We start from the raw sequence: 18,883 nt of genomic DNA, 5'->3' as shown, positions 1-18,883 counted from the left end.
CCCATTTCTGAGACAGTATTTTATCATAATTAATGCTAATGTTGATAAGACTGGAAACCCAAAATACTTCAACTGTTTTATCACTTTAGCTACTTTATTTCTGCTTCCTAACACTCCGTTACGCTGTTGGGTGTTTTATTAGGTCCAATTGTATCACTAGAATTCACCGGCTAGGAAATTCCTCAAATCTCCTTCCTTGTTAGAAAGACATGGGGTCTCCTGACCACTATGACTATGTAAGCAACTTTGTTGCAAAGAAAACTGCCAATGGAGCGATGAATAATCCTTTGCAGATGGAGTTAGAATCGGAGGTACATTCGAAAGAAAATAGGCCATTCAGCCTTTTCAGTCTGCTATGCCATTCAATTTGACCATGACTGATATACACTTGAACTCCATTTTCCCACTTCCATCTCCTGGTACTCTAAACCAACAAAAATCTATCAATATCTATCAATTTAAATCTTGAAAGTTCCAGTTGTCCTAGCACTCTCAGCATTGGCGGGGGTGGGAAGGATGCTGGTATTAGTGTTCCAAATGTTTTTTTCAAAGACCCACACAGATTTCTATGTTTTCACTCTCGAATAGTTTATCTCCACTTTTTAATTATGTCCCCTTGTTCTTGATTCCCCATCACAGGCAATGGTTTCCCTGTATCAATGCTATTAAATCATTTTAACATTTTTAAACACCTCAATATTTTAAATTCAAGGGAACTTAAGCCACATTGATGCAGCTGGACCTCATAACTCTCTGGGCCACATTATTATTCTGGTACAATCTGTGTTGCACCTGCTCTGAGTTCAATTTAACCTTCCCAAGATGGGATGAACAAAACTGAGCATGGTGGGTCCAACCATGAATCTATAGAACTGAAGCACATGAATCTTGGAAAATCGGTCATAAACCCAAAAAGGCTGACAACTCAAAATACAACAAATGACAAAAAACCAAACCAAGGCCACTGCTTCGGGTAATTGAATAGCTGGAATTTCTTTGTCACATAGTTGTATTAGTGTTTTGGGACCACATTTCACAATTCAGTTTGTTTCTCTGTGAAATATCCTTTTCATTTATCCACACCCTGAAACATCTTTCAGCTCCTACCATTACTCAATTTCAGCTAAATCTTCCACATCAATTGGGATGGATGATAATTTAAAGCCGATAGATAAATCTGGTCAGGTAGCAAATATTGAGAGATGCAAATGCATAAGACACGGTTACCAACTTCCGACTATTTATGTGGATGTCAGCTTTCCCAGGCCCTGTCCGCAATGTCCATGCAGGGGTCTGGCACACAGCACAGCTGTGGGTTGGAAAATTTGACTGTTTGCTTGAAAAGCAGCTACTTGACAACTACAACTATGTAAAGGAAACTAAAAATAACTTATAATTAAAATAACTTATATTCAAAATGTCCCTTCAATGTGCTAAAACATCTAAAGGTGACTCAGAGGTTCATAAAGGGAAAAAGATATTGAGTCATAAAATTAATCAAAGAGGTAAATTTTGACCAAGATTGAGAAGTAGATGGATGGAATGTAGGCTGCTGAATTAACAATTGCCAATAGTACGGTTAAAGGAAATGGTGATAGGTGAGCAGAACTTGGCGCAGGATAGACTACACCAACATTTTGGATGGACTGGAATTTTTGAACGTGGAAGATGGAAGACCAGGCAGGACAGCATTGGAGTAATTACATCTAGAGATGGAAAAAGAATGGATGAGAGTTTCAACAATAGATGGGCTGAGGTAAGGGTCAAGTTATGCAATGATTTAGAGGTGAAAATGAAACAGGATGTTGAGGCTGCAAACTGTGTGGTTCATACTAAAGTGATCAGGAAGGGTGGATGGAATTGTTTGCAAGGTTATGAGTTTGTGGTGGTAGCTGAAGTCAATGCCATTGATCATCCCAATGTTTAGCTGGTGCAAATCATAATCAGCCAACAGTGGATGTCAAAGGTCTTGAGATAGCACAGGTGCAGGTGAAAAGGTTGAACGAGACGTCCTGGCGTACATGCAGAGGCTGACCTCATGTCTGCAGATGTCATCAAATACAGCAGGTTGTGGGGTGGGAAGAAAAACAATTGCTAGAGATACTCTGTGTAATCAAATGTTTATGTCTTACTGAGCTGGACAACAGAAAAGAGGTACAAGAAGGAGGATGATATGGTCCATCTTGTTAACAAAATCAAGGAGATTAAGGACGGAAATGTATCATGGTCACATTCACAGAGTATGTCACACTGACATTGTTTGGGCAGTGTTACTGTTGTGGGAAGATCAGCAACTTAATTATTAGGATTCACACAGGAAGTTATGAGAGACAAGAGCACAGATTTAGGAGGTGACAACACATTCAAGGACAAGAGGAAACAAATGGGAGATGGAGAGATAATTTACAAGAGCACACAGGCAGAGGGCTGCATTTTTGAGAAGGCATATAGACTGCAGTTTGGAAATGTAGAAGTCAATGCCTAAGAAGAGGGAACCATTATCATTTATTAGTAAGGGAGACAGAAAGGGATGTTCAGGCATTAGCTGTTTCATAGGAATGGGCCAAGGGGGCAAGAATTAGGTCTCACGCTTGAGATGGAAATAGCTGAGGGAAAAGATGAGGGTTAAAAAAAAGAGAAAGAGCAGAGATAGGGAAACAGAAAGGTGTTCTTAGCAAGCAATGGGAAGGAGTGAAGGCGCATGGGCAACTGAATGTATAATCTCTAAATTGTAACAAAGCGTTTATGGCTTTTCTTATTTATTAATAACTTCCCCCAGCTTTAAGAAGTAAGATATATGGCGGATAATTTGTAACAGTATATTCAAGCACTAACAATCCTGTGAGGTGGTCAAGATGGTGTCTTGAGCTGAAACGCCAGCTTAAGTTTATGTTTAGTGCAAGACACCAACTTGATAAAAGAACTGAAGTCAGTGCTAGGAACAGCTGCCTGAAGGCTCCTTAAACAGCTGATTGCCACTTAAAATGCTTGCTAGCACTCATTAATGAGGCTGCACAGCATTTTGGTGTCTAACACTTCAACCTAACACCCCCTCTCCTAACAGTGGCCAGCTGTTTGGGAGTAAACATGGTGCTGGTGTCGATTTCAAACACTACTTCAAGGGATATACACCATTTCATGTTCGTCACTGCTGGAGCTGTGAAAAGGACCTCTCAAACATATTGAGAGGTTTTCTGCAACACTTCATCAAGATTTCACCAACACTTGTGCAACATATATTCTGGAACTTCTCTGAGGCCTTCACCTAAAAAGACTAAGTGCTGTGCTGCTTCACCTTACAGGAGAGCAGGAAAAAGGGAGTGCTTTTTCATGGGAATCTTGCTATGGCTTCCCCTTGGTCTGGACAAAGAATTGAGGAGGACATGAGGCCTGGCCATGCAGCACTAGTTGCTGCAGGAAACAGGGACAGGACAACAAGGAGAGTGAGGTGGCATCCTTCCCTCCTCTTGGTTTTTGATATCCCAACTCCTCTGAACCTCCTCCATCAGGACTTCCAGTGCTGCATCTGAGAGCCTATGCCATCCTACAGCATGCTGCTGTGTGTCAGCTAGAGCAGTTCACGCCTTCAGTAGAAGTGAATGCAAGGAACCTACACAGACTCCTCCACAAACATCACATCAAATCAGCACTTGAATGCTGATTTTCTGCATTCCTGCAATTTTCTGGTTTAGCACCTTCAGGCAAGTGCAAATTATGGTGATAAGGAATTAGACTGAAAATTGTTTGCTAAATCCAGACTTTCAAAGGCTTGACATATTAGCACTGCATCCACTTGGCACCTGTTTTCACCTCTTTCTTAAATAGCCCCCCAAGTAGTTGCATCTGAATGAGGTCTTCTCTGAGACCATCATTAATTTATTTTTGCTAATCAAATCCTAGTTCTCATTTTTCTGTCTATCCTTCTATAATTGAAACATACATCTTTACCTAACTCTTCCACCTTAAACACCTACAGGAAATGTTCAAAAGGTTCCTCTAACTCCTCTTGAGGAAGGGGCCACTGCATAAAGTGAGGGAGAAAGTTTACTGACGACTCTGGCTTCCTAATTTTAAAGTGAGCAGAGATCAGCAGAGTTTGTCATCGAGTCAGTTCAATGTAAGGTGCTTTTGCAATGAGTATCACCCCGATACTCAATTTTACTGATTAATAAAAGAAATTAATGGCGGTCTTGGAGAAGACCTCACTCAGATGCAACTACTTAGGAGGCTATTTCACACTGTCTTGTCCATCTCCAAGGCTTTTGCATTCCAAATTAGTTAAAAAAAAATTCTGTAGTTAATGACAAAGATAGAGGCTAGATTTCAGTGAAACGCATTTGTATTTCAATTTTAAAGTCAATGCAAGATAAATCAGGTAGGATGGAAAAGGTAACTGTGTGAAAAGCTGACAGTTAGCAAATCTACCATCTGTTTATTAACACTTGATCTGAGATAACTGTTAGAATTTTCTTTCTATACTTTTCTACTTTCCTGGTCATCCTTGTTTTCAAATCTCTCCATGGCCTCGCCCTGGCCCTAACTCTGTAATCTCCTCCAGCTCTACAACCCTCCGAAATATCTATGGTCTTCCAATTCTGGCCTCTTGAGCAACCCCAATTTTAATTGCTCCACCATTGGTGGCTGTACCTTCAGTGCCTAGGCTTCCAGCTCTGGAATACCTTCCTTACATTTCCCCTTCTATCTCCCTCACTTTCCTCCTCTAAGACAGTCCTTAAAACCTGCCCCTTTGACCAAAGTTTTGGTCATCTCACCTAATACCTCCTTTTGTGGATAGCTGTCACATTTTGTTTTATAATGATCCGATGAACCATCTTGGGTAATTTTATTACATAATGGCTCTATATAAACATAAGTTGTTGTTGCAAGCTCATCTTCTTCACTAAACACAAGGTGTATGCTTGGTAACAATACATTGTGTCCTCTATCATTAAATTTTGAATCAATCCTCACTTGTGTCCTTGAAACCCATCAAAGTTCAATATAAAAGCAAATGATTTGGCACAATTAATTCACCTAGTATTTGATTTCAACTGGTCAGGAGTAATGCAAGTTAGTAGCGGTAATAGCTGTTGTTGAAATTTGTAAATGGCACCAAACTGAGAACGCTTAGTAACTTTCTGTTGATAAATTATGCTCGCTCCTAGTTTTCATTCAGTGTCAGCTTTAAAATTAATTTATTTGCAGGGGCAGATTAAACATCCACAAGATTTGGATTAATGGGGACTAAACTGGACAGCTTCTGAAAACAGGCGCAGGTATCATAATTAAGGGTTGACCAGCTCCTGTTGCTTCTGAAGCAGGCAGCCCCACAACTTCATGCCACCTTCTAATTTGCAGGGTAACTGCATACCGACAGCACTAAATGTGCTGTTAGGTGACTGCATGCCTCAGCAGGGGCTCAAGTTTGTGCAAGGTTAATATCAGTTCCATGAACGTTGTAGTCAAAGGATAGCTCTCATCATCCAGTAACCACCTATGATTTGTCATGTTGGCTTAATAAAGGTGGCACTGTGGAATGCCGCAGAATAAAGGCATCATGAATCCGCCAGGATACCAGGCACTGGCCTGCATGATTCACTGCACATTGTCGTACACCTGCTGGACATTGAGAGAGTAGAATCCCTTCTGGTTGTGGTACATCTCAGAGTTGACAAGCAGCATCCACAAAACAACGTGTATGCAGTCAGTGGCACCTTCTACCATGGGGAAATCTATAGTCCTCGTGAACCACCAACTCACTCCGTCTGCTTCTCTCTGGCAAGAGAAAATGAAATATATTCCGCTCTCAGAACCTCGAGACTTTCTTTATGCGGACAGCGAACTGGGAGATGTTGCAAATATCGCCTGCTATAGGTTGGAAGGAGCCCAACGTTTAATAGTTCATGACCACGGTTACCTTCACAGCCTCTGACAATGTCATCTTCACCCTGATCTGAAGTTGCAAGCATGGCTGCAGCAGGTGGCTCCTTTCAGTGAGGATGTCCTTACTGAACCCCAGATGTCTAGCATATCATTCCTTGCTGAGGTTCAGGTGAATGATAGAGCCTCCTTGTTCAGAGTCCTTCTCCACTTCATCATCCAGCAGCTTGTCCTGCCCTGTATCTCCTCTGTTCATTCTCCTTATCTTGCTGTAGGCTCAGGGGATGGACCCACATCTGAGAGTTAGCAGTCTATGCAGAATCCTTGAAGTCTGGACAAAGTCCTTCAGCATGTGCCAAATCATTCCCTGTGGACTTTGACAACTTTAAAGTAATGTAGATACACCAAAAACTTCCGCAATTGCAGCAAGCGCCAGTAGAGATCAGTCAGCAACTAACCTGAAAATAGTTGATGATCCCTTTAAATAATGCCAATGGGGGATGTCCTTCCTGCTGCTGAATGCACGTTCAGGTGTGGGTTTGGAAAATGGCAGTGCTGGCATCAAATCAGAATTACATGCTGACTGATATCACGATCTGCTTACTCTGCACAGTTCCAGCAGGTCCTCCCTGTGCACTGTTAACACCATCACCAAAGTGGCCTTCTGCGCAGCTCGCTCCAGAATTGTGCGCACGTGTCATGGACTCATAAATGGCATTTGTAGTTATAACTCCCTTGTACAAAAGTCAGTGTGCTCAAAAAGCAAATAGTTACTTTGAACATAATGGCAGTAAGTTAGTAAATAAAACTCAAACAAAGAAGACTGGGCAAATTGAATTAGTTGTTTTAAATTCATTGGCAGTTATTGGTTATTTCAATTATCACTATTCTCATAACCGTATAGGTGCTTTCATATTTCTTTGGTCTTTTTTGTGGCAGGTGTATGATAAGCATGGCAGACATGACGTAACATGCAAAAGTTCATATCGAAAGGAAATTGGCTTTGTCTGATAGGTAGCCTTGTATAATGTGAGTTTCACTTTTACAGAACACTGAAATAATAGAAAATAAACTTTTTGGAAATATGATAGAGATTTACAAGGCTTTGAGAAAACTACATCACTAAAGCAGACTTAAAAGCAAAACTTAAAATGCAAAAAAGTAGCAAAATATGTAGCAAACATTGTTAGTGAAGCATTGCTTTTGCATGGGAAAACAAATTGCTTACCCTTTTTCTTGGTCTACCTCTAGGTTTTTTTGTTCCTGATGTTTCACCTTTCTGGAATTCCATGGAAAACATAGTTAGCATGCAAAGCAATGATGGTATAACTCTGGTTAAGAATCTGTTCTTTTTTCACACGGTCAATACAAAATAACATGTACTAAAACAGCATATAATATAGCAAAAAAAAATATCAAGATGCTTCACAAATGATGACCAAAGATGAAAATCAAGGAGGCAGGTTCTGAGGGAGCTTTTAAAAATGGGAAAAGTCAAAGCATGGAGGAGGGTTTTAGGAACAGAATTCCACTGTACAGGCCACAAATCGTATGCAGAATCAGAACAGGCCCTACAAATATCACAAAGTAAAATCCATAAAGACAAAAACGACAGTAATTAGAAGGGATACATTAGAAGAAAGTAGAGTGAAGATTGAAATAGATGGTGTCACACTGAAGCAAGTGAATAAGTTTGTCTATTTAGGACAAATGATAACATAAAAGTTATTTTGCCAAAAGTAATTTTGTGAGGATAAAGGATGCGGTAACAACAATAAAACTCAAGCTTGCAACAAGGTAAAAAAAAGCTCATAAGATGCTACATCCTATCCACTTTCCTGGAAGCCTCAGAAACCTGAGCAATAAATAAAGATATATGGAAGAAAATAGAAGCCTTTGAAATGTGCTTAAAACAGATAAACGCAAAGGTGCTTGAAATTGCAAGAGTAAACTCTAAAAAGTGACATCCAGAAAAGAAAATGTCAGTATTTCGGCCATTTGATCAGAGCTGAAAAGCTACAGTGATCCCTTCTAGAGGGCATGGTGCAGGGCAGCGGAAAGATGGATTGACTTTGGTGTAGTTGGATGATGGATGTCACAGAGCAGTTGCAGACAAGCTACAGTGAATGTGTGAGGATAGTGCAAGACAAACGAGTGTAACATACCATGCCAGTAGATCCCCTGGAATGAGTAACTACAAGCAGGAACAGGTTTCACCAATGCAGAAGAAGTATATGGATAGTGGATAGAAGTAGTTCAGACTCAGAAAATGGAGGATGTGAGCTAGGGGGTTTAAGAGTACAGAAAGGCCATGGAGAAATTTATTAAGTAAGGATGAAGTCTTGTAAATGAATCCATTTGGAATGGGAGGCAGTAGAGGTTGCTGAAGGCAGAGCTGACGTATTAGCATGGTTTACAAATATACAAACATAGGAATTAGGAGTGGGAGTAGACCACTCAGCCCATTGAGCCTGCTCCACCATTTAATAAGATCATGGCTGACCTGATTGTAACCCCAACTCCACATTCCGAATCTCAACTCCACATTCCCACCTACCCCTGAAAACCTTTCACCCTTATCAAGAATCTATCTACCTCTGCCTTAAAGTGTTCAAAGACTCTACTCCCACCACCTTTTGAGGAAGAGAGTTCCAAAAACTCACAACCCTCTGAAAGAAAAACATACTCCCCATATGGGCTCGTTTGCAAAAGTTGAAGTTTTAGATCAATTGGAGTTTAAATACAGTGGATCTTCCAAAGTCGATTAGGAGGGTGTCACAAAAGCCAATTCCTGAGTGACAAAGAGGAGATTGAGAATGTCAGTGCCATTGGGAGCAAAGTAGAGGCCAAGGAGGTAATGTTTCAAAGATGAGAAAATGTGGGGTGGAATCATCCCAGATTTGCACTAAGTGCAGTAGCGGGCAGGAAAAAGAAAATTTTACCTGCCAGCTGCGATGGTGGCTTTTCACGCCATATCATCCCAATCCCGCCTCATTAATCACACATTCCCATTTAATGGTGGGCAGGCCCTCATTCGCCCGCAATGCCGTCATCTCACTGCTTCCGCACGCCGGGCGCCATATTTAAAGTGCAGCCGCGTGCACACCTCTCAGTGTTTCCAGCCCTGGATTGCTGCACAGAAGACACGACCCCAAAAGGCAAAAAGACTACAGACTCCCCAATTCAGTGACATGTCCCTGGAATGCCTTTTGGACATCGTAGAGGCCCACCTCGATATCCTCTAACACCACTCTGGGTGAAGACCAGCAAGGTCACCAATCCAGCATGGCAGGTGGTGGCAGCAGTAGTCAGCACCAACACCCTTCAAAAGAGAACAGCCATGTAGTGCTAAATTAGGATGAATGGTCTCATCCATTCCACCAGGGTAAATCACGCTTCTCATTACTCTCAACTCTCACACTCACAAACCCATCACACATCCACAGGGATCTCACACCTCAAAGGACAACACCACGAACTCTCACACGCACCCTCATATCTCCATCAGGCTCATATCCTCTGGAGATCATGTTCTCATCTGCCCATGGCTCTATTCACCACACAAACGATCCATGTAGTGCCATGTGTCCTGCTCACACTCTCTCCAGCTGTTTTCATGCAGGAGAAGCTGGCTCAAAGCAGCAGGGAGAAGTCCCAGACTAGGGCTGGAGTGGCCCACATTAAGCTCCTAACACACTCTGAGGAGCATGCCATCATGTTGACCACTGAGAATGTGGACCGTGCCTGCAACGACAGTGGGGATCCTGCACCTCATCCTCTTTCTCTCAACGCAAATGCGAGTGCTCTCTCTTCTGAGAGCCATGCACTAATTGTCTCTACTTTGGTTCACAGGGAGCCCTGCCAAGTCACCGACACCCTCAGCCTGCCAGCCCCTCAGCTCCATCAGTCCTCATCTCCAGCCAAGAGGATACCTCCTCCATTGAAGAGCTGGCAACAAGCAGCCTGGAAGACCTGCCGCAGCGCTAACCCACACCCTCCACCAGCACAGAACCACACACCTCGCTGAGGCCTAGATCTAGAGCAGGCTCGGGTTCACAATCTGGTGGCCACTGCACGGACATGTGTCCACAGCAGGAGGAGGCAGGTTCAGCCAAGCTCCCTGGCATTTGGAGGACTGCTGGAAAAGAGGCATCCATGAGGTCCGAGTCAGATGACCAGCCTCTGGATTCAGCGTTCCAACTCATTGTGCAAAGTCAGCAGAAGGATCATCACGCAAAGCTGTTGGAAGCCCTCAACAGAGTGGCATGCGAGTTGGAGGAGTGCATCCATCTGCTCTCCGATGAAGTGGTGCCCACATGTGCATGGTCCAGCAGAATGCAGTGATGACCTGCACTCTATCATGGTAGCCATGGGTGAGTTCCTGCAGTGGCAACATGAAGGGGAAATGGGGCATCTCAATGTCCCTTCAGGTGCTCTTTCCCCTCCAGGAGTCAGGCCGGGCCCTCTGACACCCAGAGGGAGGAGAAGCGGCAGCTAGACACCCCTGAGTCATCCACTCAGGAATTTCAGAGGCTGCCCTCTCCCTCTTGAGTCCACTTTGCCTGTGACACCCTCAACCTTATCCTGTGTCACCGCAGGAGGAACAGACAGCCCACAGGAGGACAGCCAAAGAAAGCCAGCAAGCCCAAGGCCTCGGTTCTCCAGAGGACCCACACCTAAGTCATCAGAGGCAACAGGGCCAATCACTGCACAGGCTGTCTCCACCCTTGTTGTGGATGTCAGAGCAGCATCTAGAAGTGTTAGGCCTAGGAAAGTTAAGAAATTCGGATTACAATTGGTTGCATGGGTGAACATATTTTGTCACTTTATAATCCGAAAATACATTCGCTTTCACTGAGTAACATGTAATTGTGTCTTTCAGCTTCATTTACAGGCATCGCAAGTCCTCCCACTGCATCCCCCTTCACTAGCAGTTCAGCTGCACGCAGCTGGCCAACACGTGATTCTGGAGGGACTCTGTGTTTGTGTGTGTGTGTGTGTGTGTGTTTGTGGCAGGGCCTTTTGGAGCCTCGTGCAAGCACTCTCCCACTCACACGGATCCTTCTTCATCATACTCATCTCACTGTCCTGAGCACTTTTAAGACTGCCTGCTGGGGTGCTCCTCATGTTGTCCATCTCAGCTGTTCTGCATCTCCGTCTGCCCACTGATCACACTACCATGCAGCACCTGCTCCTGCCCACCACAAGTCTCCTTGCACTTTCAGATTTACAAGCACAGTGCATGTAACATTCTTCTTCAGTTCCCCTGTCCTTTCCCCTCCCCCAGTCACCCATTTTCTTCCCCCCATCATTCTTCACCCCCTGGCATCACCTTCCCCTCCCAAACGTCACCTACCAGCCACAACCCTTTTCTTTCAGGGATGTCCAAGTGAATGTGCAGGTTCCCTGCCTTCCTGAAAATCCCAATCCCATCCACATTAATCTCCCCGACATCCTCCTTCCCATCCCCAGCATCCATGTCTGCCTCTGAGACCCTACCAACCACCCTCGCTGTCACTTCTACTGATACCTTCACATCCTTACCCTCCCAACCTACCAGTTCGCTCTGCCCCCTCTCATTCTCACTGTTCCAACCTACCATGCCCACCCTCATTTCACTCCCCAGGAGACAGTCATCGACTCCACAGACACCTCCTTTGCGCTTTCACCTGGACACCACATCTTGCTCCTCTCCCCCTTGGATCTCTTTCTCCCCACCCGCCACCCCAAACCCTGGACCCCTTCCCCCTTCCTTACTCCTTCCTCCAGCCTTACTTCTTCCTCCAGCCTTACTCCCTCTCCCCTCCGGAGTCCTTCCCTTCCACCTACCACCCCAGTTGCCATATTCTCCCTCGTTACCCCCTCCTCCCAACCTCACCCCGCTGACACCTTTATTCCCCCCCCTTCAAAACTCACCCCGCCCGACAGCTTCGTTCACCCACTTTCAACCTCCCACCGCCCCTCCCACCCCCGACACACCTTCCTCTCCACTCCCTTGGCAATCATCCATTGCAGAGCATGGCCAAGACACTGAAGTTCCGAAGCAGACCCTCAACGGGATTTTCCACCTTCTGTGAGCTGCTACATGGCGGAGCCATGTCCATTAGAATCCACCCAGCATGTGATGTACGTTCCTCCAGGGTCCCATTGCTGTCGGGCTCCAGCATCTTCTGCTTTTTGGATGTCCGTGATGTGAGCAAGGCCCTAACAGTAAGCCCCAACTTCTGCACGTCACATTTGTCAGGACGTGTTCTGCAGCAACTTGTTTTCCCACCGACCTGGGCGGTAAATTTGATGTGAGGGGATGATTCCGGCGAGCAGGGCTTATAATGAATTACAATGAAGTTCCAGTGTCTGGTGGCAGGAAACACGGCCCACCAATGACTGGTGGAGCGGACGGTTGTTTCACGACAGCATGAAACCAACTCTTGGCCTTCCCACCATATTGTCCACTCACACCTGCCATGACACCCGCCGCCAGCAGGCAAGGATGATTCCGCCTGTGGTCTTAGACTTGGAATGGATGAGGGCTTGGAAAATATGGATAGAGTAGATAGGTAGAAACTGTTCCCACTTGTGAAAGGATCGAGAACAAGGGGGCACACATTTAAAGTAATTGGCAAAAGAAGCAAAATCAGTATGAGAATAAACTTTTACATGCAGCAAGTGGTTCAAGTCTGGAATGCACTGCCTGAGAATGTGGTAGAGGCAGATTCAATTAAGTATTCAAAAGGGAATTAGACTGTTATCTGAAAAAGAAGAATGTGCAGGAGTACGGGATGAAGGTGAGAGAATGGCACTAAGGGAATTGTTCATTCGAAGACCTGTGAAGACATGATGGGCTGAATGGCCTTCTGTGCTGTAACAATTCTGTGATTCTTGTTAAGAAAAGGGACACAGTTATGCACTATCAATTCAGATTGAGTAAGCACCTAAATAGAGTAATGAGTTGGGATTGGGTGCCATGGATGGGGAGCATGTTAGCATCTTGAGCCAAACCAATCCACGTAGGCATAAGAGAGGAGTCCAATGGAAGAGCTGTGCCGGTCTCAGTAGAATAGATAGCAGTGAAATTTAAAACAGGCATTTTTTTGAATGTGCAGCACAGAGAGGCTTCAAATCAGGATGGAGTGACCAACTATATCAAAGGCTATGAAAAGGTTGAGGTAATGAGCAGGGATAAACCTTCACAATCACACTCATACAGGATCTCTGGCTAGGCTGGTTTCAGTGATGGGACTGGACTAAAGCCAGATTGAATGGATTTGAAAGGCAGTACTGAGAGAGATGTTTGGTTAAAACATTGAAAGCATCCCAGAATGGAAAACAAATAGAGGACACTGTGTTAAGGTTGAAATTTGTCTAAATGGATAAAATACTTCTAACATTTATAATGTCTTATAAGTCAGAAAACTGTGCAAATGAGAACTTTAGCAAGTAATTAACAATCTATGCCTGTGCTGTTATTAATGTTTACCCTTAAAATTGTCAGTGACTCCATAATTGTCCATTAGGTACCACGGCAAATAATGCAGAAAGCAGAATTTGTACTTTGGTCCAGCAAAGTAATGGAATTAGAGTCAGGCTGTGGAAATCTATAACTCCAGTTATTTATGTTGCAAAAGGACCCCTTACCAACTCAAAAGAATTTCTAAAAGCAAATTATAATTTTCAGATTGTTATATCCTGGAGAATTTTGTATCTACTTTTTGATTCTCACCAGAATTATTTACATTTGTATATTAATAGCAAAACAACATTTTTATTTCACTCATGATAAATGCCAAATCACACAGAAGAGTCAGGATGCTACAAGTCTGTGGAGTTGCTGACCTACCATGACAAAAATCCAGGCAGAGAAATCCTGACGTGTATAACTGACCACAATAACGCCATGAAGAACCACAAAATATATTTCCATTCCAAAGATTTGATGAATTCAAGCATGCAAAGAGGCAAATTTTAAGTCTTAAGAGAACTGTTTAAGACTAATTTACAACAATGAAAATGTACTTTAAAATATTTTTAAAATGGGGATATACTATTCATAAACTATTATTTGAAAATAACATTCTTAACCACTACAGTTTTGGAGCTTCATCTCTTCCACTTTTAAAGAAAGAGATTTTCCCTCAATTTTAGTTCATTCTTATGTTATTGCTGTGCAAAAGCAATTTTAAGCTACATTTTATCACTGGCTTCAGGTGGAAATCATCACAAGATTTTACAGATGTAATGTAAATGATGAAAAGAAATATACTTATAATAAAATTAAAAATATAAATGAATCTTGCATCATGATTCAATTATAATTCAACCAAAATCAAAGACTATTTATAACAATTCAACACTCCCTACCATTCGCTAAAGTTTGTTCAGGTGACCTACAAGCCTGAAATTCTCCACCCTCCTGGCAAATTTCTTCAATGATGGATCTGGTCGAGTCAAAGAAACTGTTGAGTGTTTTCTTGCAACAAGAAAAAAAATTGCGTACAACACATCTGAGCACTGCTCTTTATTAAAATTAGCAAAGTTGGGCTATAAGAGTTCCAAAGGCATTGCACTGACTTATAGATATATATATTCAGTATGATGAATACATTCATATCACTATCTCCATTGGAAGATTGGAAGCACATTGAAAACCATTTGTTCTACTGAGTCCAAGTAATCCAAGAGAGACGGTATCATAGTAGGTTTTAGGAAATTGTTCATAAAAACATGAGAAGAACCCATCTCCTTGGCAGATTTCTTTTAGTCACATGAATGGCAAAGGTTGACCAGCCATACTTGATCTGGCATGAGCCAGAGAGGGAAAATCACCTCATCAAAATATAATGGTCCAAAAGGACAATGTGCTCAAATTCCATCAGGAATTGCAATGAAAGCAGAGATCTGTAAAATCCCTCAGCAAATTAGATACAGAATTTGTTTCTGTAAACTGCAAAATGCCCACTGATGGAATAGCAATTCAAGTTAAAAATTCATTAACATGAGGATTACCAAGAGCTCACAAGAAAGGGTCCAGTCTATAAACTAAATAACTGAAGTGTCTTTCACTTAAAACCAGAAGCAGAATCCCAAGAACATTTCTTACATTGTCAATAAGGTTCCACTACACTGGATATTTGGCTTTATTTAAGAATTTAAATCTAATCATTCACCCCCTCCACCATTGAGGCACGGAGATAGCAGTGTGTACCATTTATAAGATGCAGTGCAACAACTCACCAAGGCTCTTTTGACAGTACCTTCCAAACCCGTGATCTCTACCACTTAGAAAGACAAGAGCGGTAGATGCATGGAAACTCCACCACCTGCAAGTTCCCCTCCAAGCCACACACCACCCTGACTTGGAACTATGTCGCTGTTCCTTCACAGTTACTGGGTCAAAGTCCTGGAACTCCCTTGCTAACAGCACTGTGGGTGTACCTAGAACACATGGACTGCAGCAGTTCAAGAAGGCAGCTCGCCACCACCTTCCCAATTAGGGATGGGCAACATCCGCGCCCACATCCGCGAAGGAAAAAATGCTGCAGATCAATAGCCAGATTACTGGGTCAAGAAATGAAAAAAATTACGATCTGATCGAAGCAATAAATTTCTCTGGAATAGGGAGATTACTTTGGATCTACGTAATGCAAGAAGATATCATGATCGGGTTTATACCCTTTGACTTCTATGTGGCTAACTCTGGAAATCAGTGAACTTACACAAGAACCACGACTGTCAAGTGAATGATAAACTGTCAAACATTCGGGATGACTTGTCCCTAGAGCTGCATTTATTTGCTACAAGTTGCAGACAGGTCCATTTATTCAAGACCAGGTTCAGTCCATTTGTGTGGGCAAACCTGGAATCAATTGTGTCTAGTGACAAGATATTGAACCATGAGTTTGAGCAATTCTGATAACGTTGGGTAATGTGGAACGTTCACAAATGTATCACTAGCAAGAGTTTCCATATTTGTAGAATCAATAGGGCTGCTCCCTCGCACCACACCCACCTCCCCTCCCATACACCTCACTGACTCACTTTCCTCCTTTTGGATGTTCCTTGAAACCTACCTCTTTGGTCAGGTTTTTGGTCATCTGAACTAAATTCTCCTTATGTGGCTCGCTGTCATGCTTTATTTTATATGTTCCTGTGAAGTGCCTTGGGATGTTTCACTACATTAAAGGCACCATGTAAATTTTTGTTGTTGTTGATGGTATTTATTGTATTTATGGCCTTTGAATAACAATGCTGTCTACTGAAAGTCCAACAATAATAACTATGTCATTAAAAATGTTCAGGCCTGTGTGTGCCATTTGGGCTTTCCTGCAATGCAAATCCAAATAGCCTTGATTTTCTACCCTGCCACTCTGTCAGAAAAATATTTATTCTCAAAATCAAAGAGATGACAGATTTGCATTCACAACCCTATTGTGGGTGATTACAGTGGCATCTTATCTTTGACTGGACCCTGGTTCACACATGACCACAGCTTGCTTCTTATCAAAGCTTCACCTGCCCTGCCTCACCATACCTTCTACCACCTGACCTGCATAAACCACTGAGGTGGTGACATGACTCTCATCACCAAGTCATAGTCTCTTCCCCCTTACTCCACTGGCACCCAATTCACCTTGTTCCATCTGTCACATCTTTCCTGTAAAATCCTTTGTTTACTTGTTTTGCCACATTTGAATTTCTCGAATTAGGTTTTCACCCCTTCCACATCACTGAAACAACCTCATAATGTGACATTTTCCATCGCTATAGGCATAGTGCATTATCCCATTTGTTTCCTCTGAATCCTTTGACATGGTCAACTACACCATCCTTCTCTGCCCTGTTCATTGAAGCTGTCATCATTGGGAGCATTTTTCTACATTAACGGTTCAACATGAATTTAAAATTTGTTGTTACTTCCACTCTTGCCTATCCAATCATAGCCAGAGCATATCCAGCAACGGTTTCCCTTCTCATTTCTCCACCATTATCGGTAGAGTCTCTTATCCTCCCTTTCATCATCTACATTCAAATACTTTCTTTAAAAAATTCAGCAAGGGGATGACTGGTAAGGCCAGGATTTATTACCCATCCCTAACTGCCCTTGAAAAGGTGGTGTGAGCGCATTGAGCAGCTGAATGAGTTGTTAGGTCATTTCAGAAGCAAGTTAGCAGTCAACAACATTGCTCTGGGTCTGAAGTCAAATACAGACCAATCCAAATAAGGACAACAAATTTCCTTCCCCAAAAAACATTAGTGAACTAGATGGGTTTTCATGGCAACCTGATACATTCACTGTCACTATTATTGATACCAGCTTTTTATTCCAGATTTATTTAATTAATTGAATTAAAATTCTCCAGTTGCCGTGTTTGGATTTGAACTCATGTCTCTGGATCATTATTCAAAGCTTCTGGACTACTTGTCCAATAATATAATCACCAAGGCTATCATACCTCCTGAGGACACCCAGCTCTAGTTCCCCATTATCCTTTTCAAACATTCCACTGCTCTGTTTGGGATACTATGTCTAATATCCAGTTTGGATGAGCTGCAATTTTCCACAGCTAAACTTTGGGAAGACCAAATGCCACTGGGCAGGATTTTGGGTTGGGGCCCCAATGTCAGGGTCAAGTGGGAGTCACAACACTATCTTGTCTGGGAAATGGTCACCCAACTTTGATTTTCTTTGAGCCAGCCAATTAGTGGCCAGAGGATGTGCTTGCCATCCAATTAAGAAAGGTGGATGGGCTAGCCAAGTTTGACAGTCAATAGGAGGCCCTCCAGTTTGGAAGGAGATGAAGCCTGCAATTCCGATAAGAGACCAAGAAAGAGTGTCTCCATTTTGAGGTGCCCTCTCTGCAGATCATAAAAGTTTTAACTTAAAAAAGTCTCAGCAGCCAGGCCACCAAACTCTTCCACAGGGCAATCTGAGACCAGGTAGGCAGGGAGGGCCGCTTGGTGTACCACTGGAAGGCTGACTCCCGGAAGACAGCCAAATTCCCAGTGCCACTGAGGACCTGCATACTAATTGAAATATTCTAGCTGGCCTCTGATAATAAGCCTTAACAGGTTATTTACTGCTTGTGGGAGAAAATCCTGCCTGTCTTTTTAGAACCCCACTACTAACTTCATTGTCTCTTTGTCGAGTCTATCCCAAGAAGCTTTGTTTGTACAAATAGTTATTGAAGCCGAAAAGATCTTCAATTTTCACTAATGCAAAAATCAATGAATATAGACTGGAGTTGTTTAAAATGTTTTACTTAAATGTCTCAACAAAAGATGCCACTAAACTCCTGATAGTCTAATCAGTAAAGGCATTGCCAAATGCATTACTAAAACATATAGAATATCCTAGGTTCCACTAGGTATATGCTGAGCTAGGTGTTGTCAGCTGCGCAGCAACTATTGTTGGTTTAAGCCGGGAGCAAGAAAAGTAATCAGCAAGGTTTCCCACTTTTGGTTACTATCAATTGACTTCTGTTGGAAAATGTTGGTTTGTGGATGTCAGTTTAGACTCCATTTTGATGCCAACCACAGTTAAATTGCCTGCCAACACTCACTGTCTGGGCCCGCACATGTTGTGTAGGGAAAGTTACTAGTGGACTGCTGGTGCCTTTGACACGAATATCCCTTGGAGCTTGAATCCAGCCCAGACTGACGGGATAAAAATCTCCTCTTTCTGCCGTCTACAATGGTCCCAAACTAACAGTTAAGGTAAGCCAACCTAGATCATATAGGAGCCCATAATTCAACATAATTGAAAAAAGGTAAATGCTTGGCATGAGAAATAATTTTTTAAAGATCACAAGGATTACTCCTCTGACAGTGACATTAGACTATTGGGTAGGCTTTGCTCAACACCAAATCTGTGTCACATCTGATTAGGAAGCGCTCCAACAAGCTTTTGCACTAACGTAACATCTCATATACACAGCAGAATGCATGAATGCCAGGCAGACATATATCACACAATGAAACTGTTCAGAGACAAAAGCAAAATAGTTAC

At 42.8% G+C, this 18,883-nt stretch overlaps 1 protein-coding gene across 6 annotated transcripts in view; it reads right to left on the bottom strand.

The window, feature by feature from the left end:
• Positions 1–18,883, bottom strand: part of LOC121281742 (high mobility group protein HMG-I/HMG-Y-like) — a 110,657-nt gene that overhangs the window by 48,255 nt on the left and 43,519 nt on the right. The window contains exon 5 of one of the 6 annotated variants that reach the window (XM_041194669.1): positions 7,109–7,159. The exons of the other annotated variants lie outside the window; for them this stretch is intronic. Coding sequence (XP_041050603.1) covers positions 7,109–7,159 — 51 coding nt within the window. The remainder of the gene's footprint in view (positions 1–7,108; positions 7,160–18,883) is intronic. 6 annotated transcript variants of the gene reach the window in all.

Source organism: Carcharodon carcharias, chromosome 9, assembly GCF_017639515.1.
Source record: "Carcharodon carcharias isolate sCarCar2 chromosome 9, sCarCar2.pri, whole genome shotgun sequence".
In the NCBI taxonomy this organism is placed as follows: domain Eukaryota; kingdom Metazoa; phylum Chordata; class Chondrichthyes; order Lamniformes; family Lamnidae; genus Carcharodon; species Carcharodon carcharias.
The sequence above is the reverse complement of the archived record's forward strand: the minus strand, read 5'-3'. Positions and strand labels throughout refer to the sequence as shown.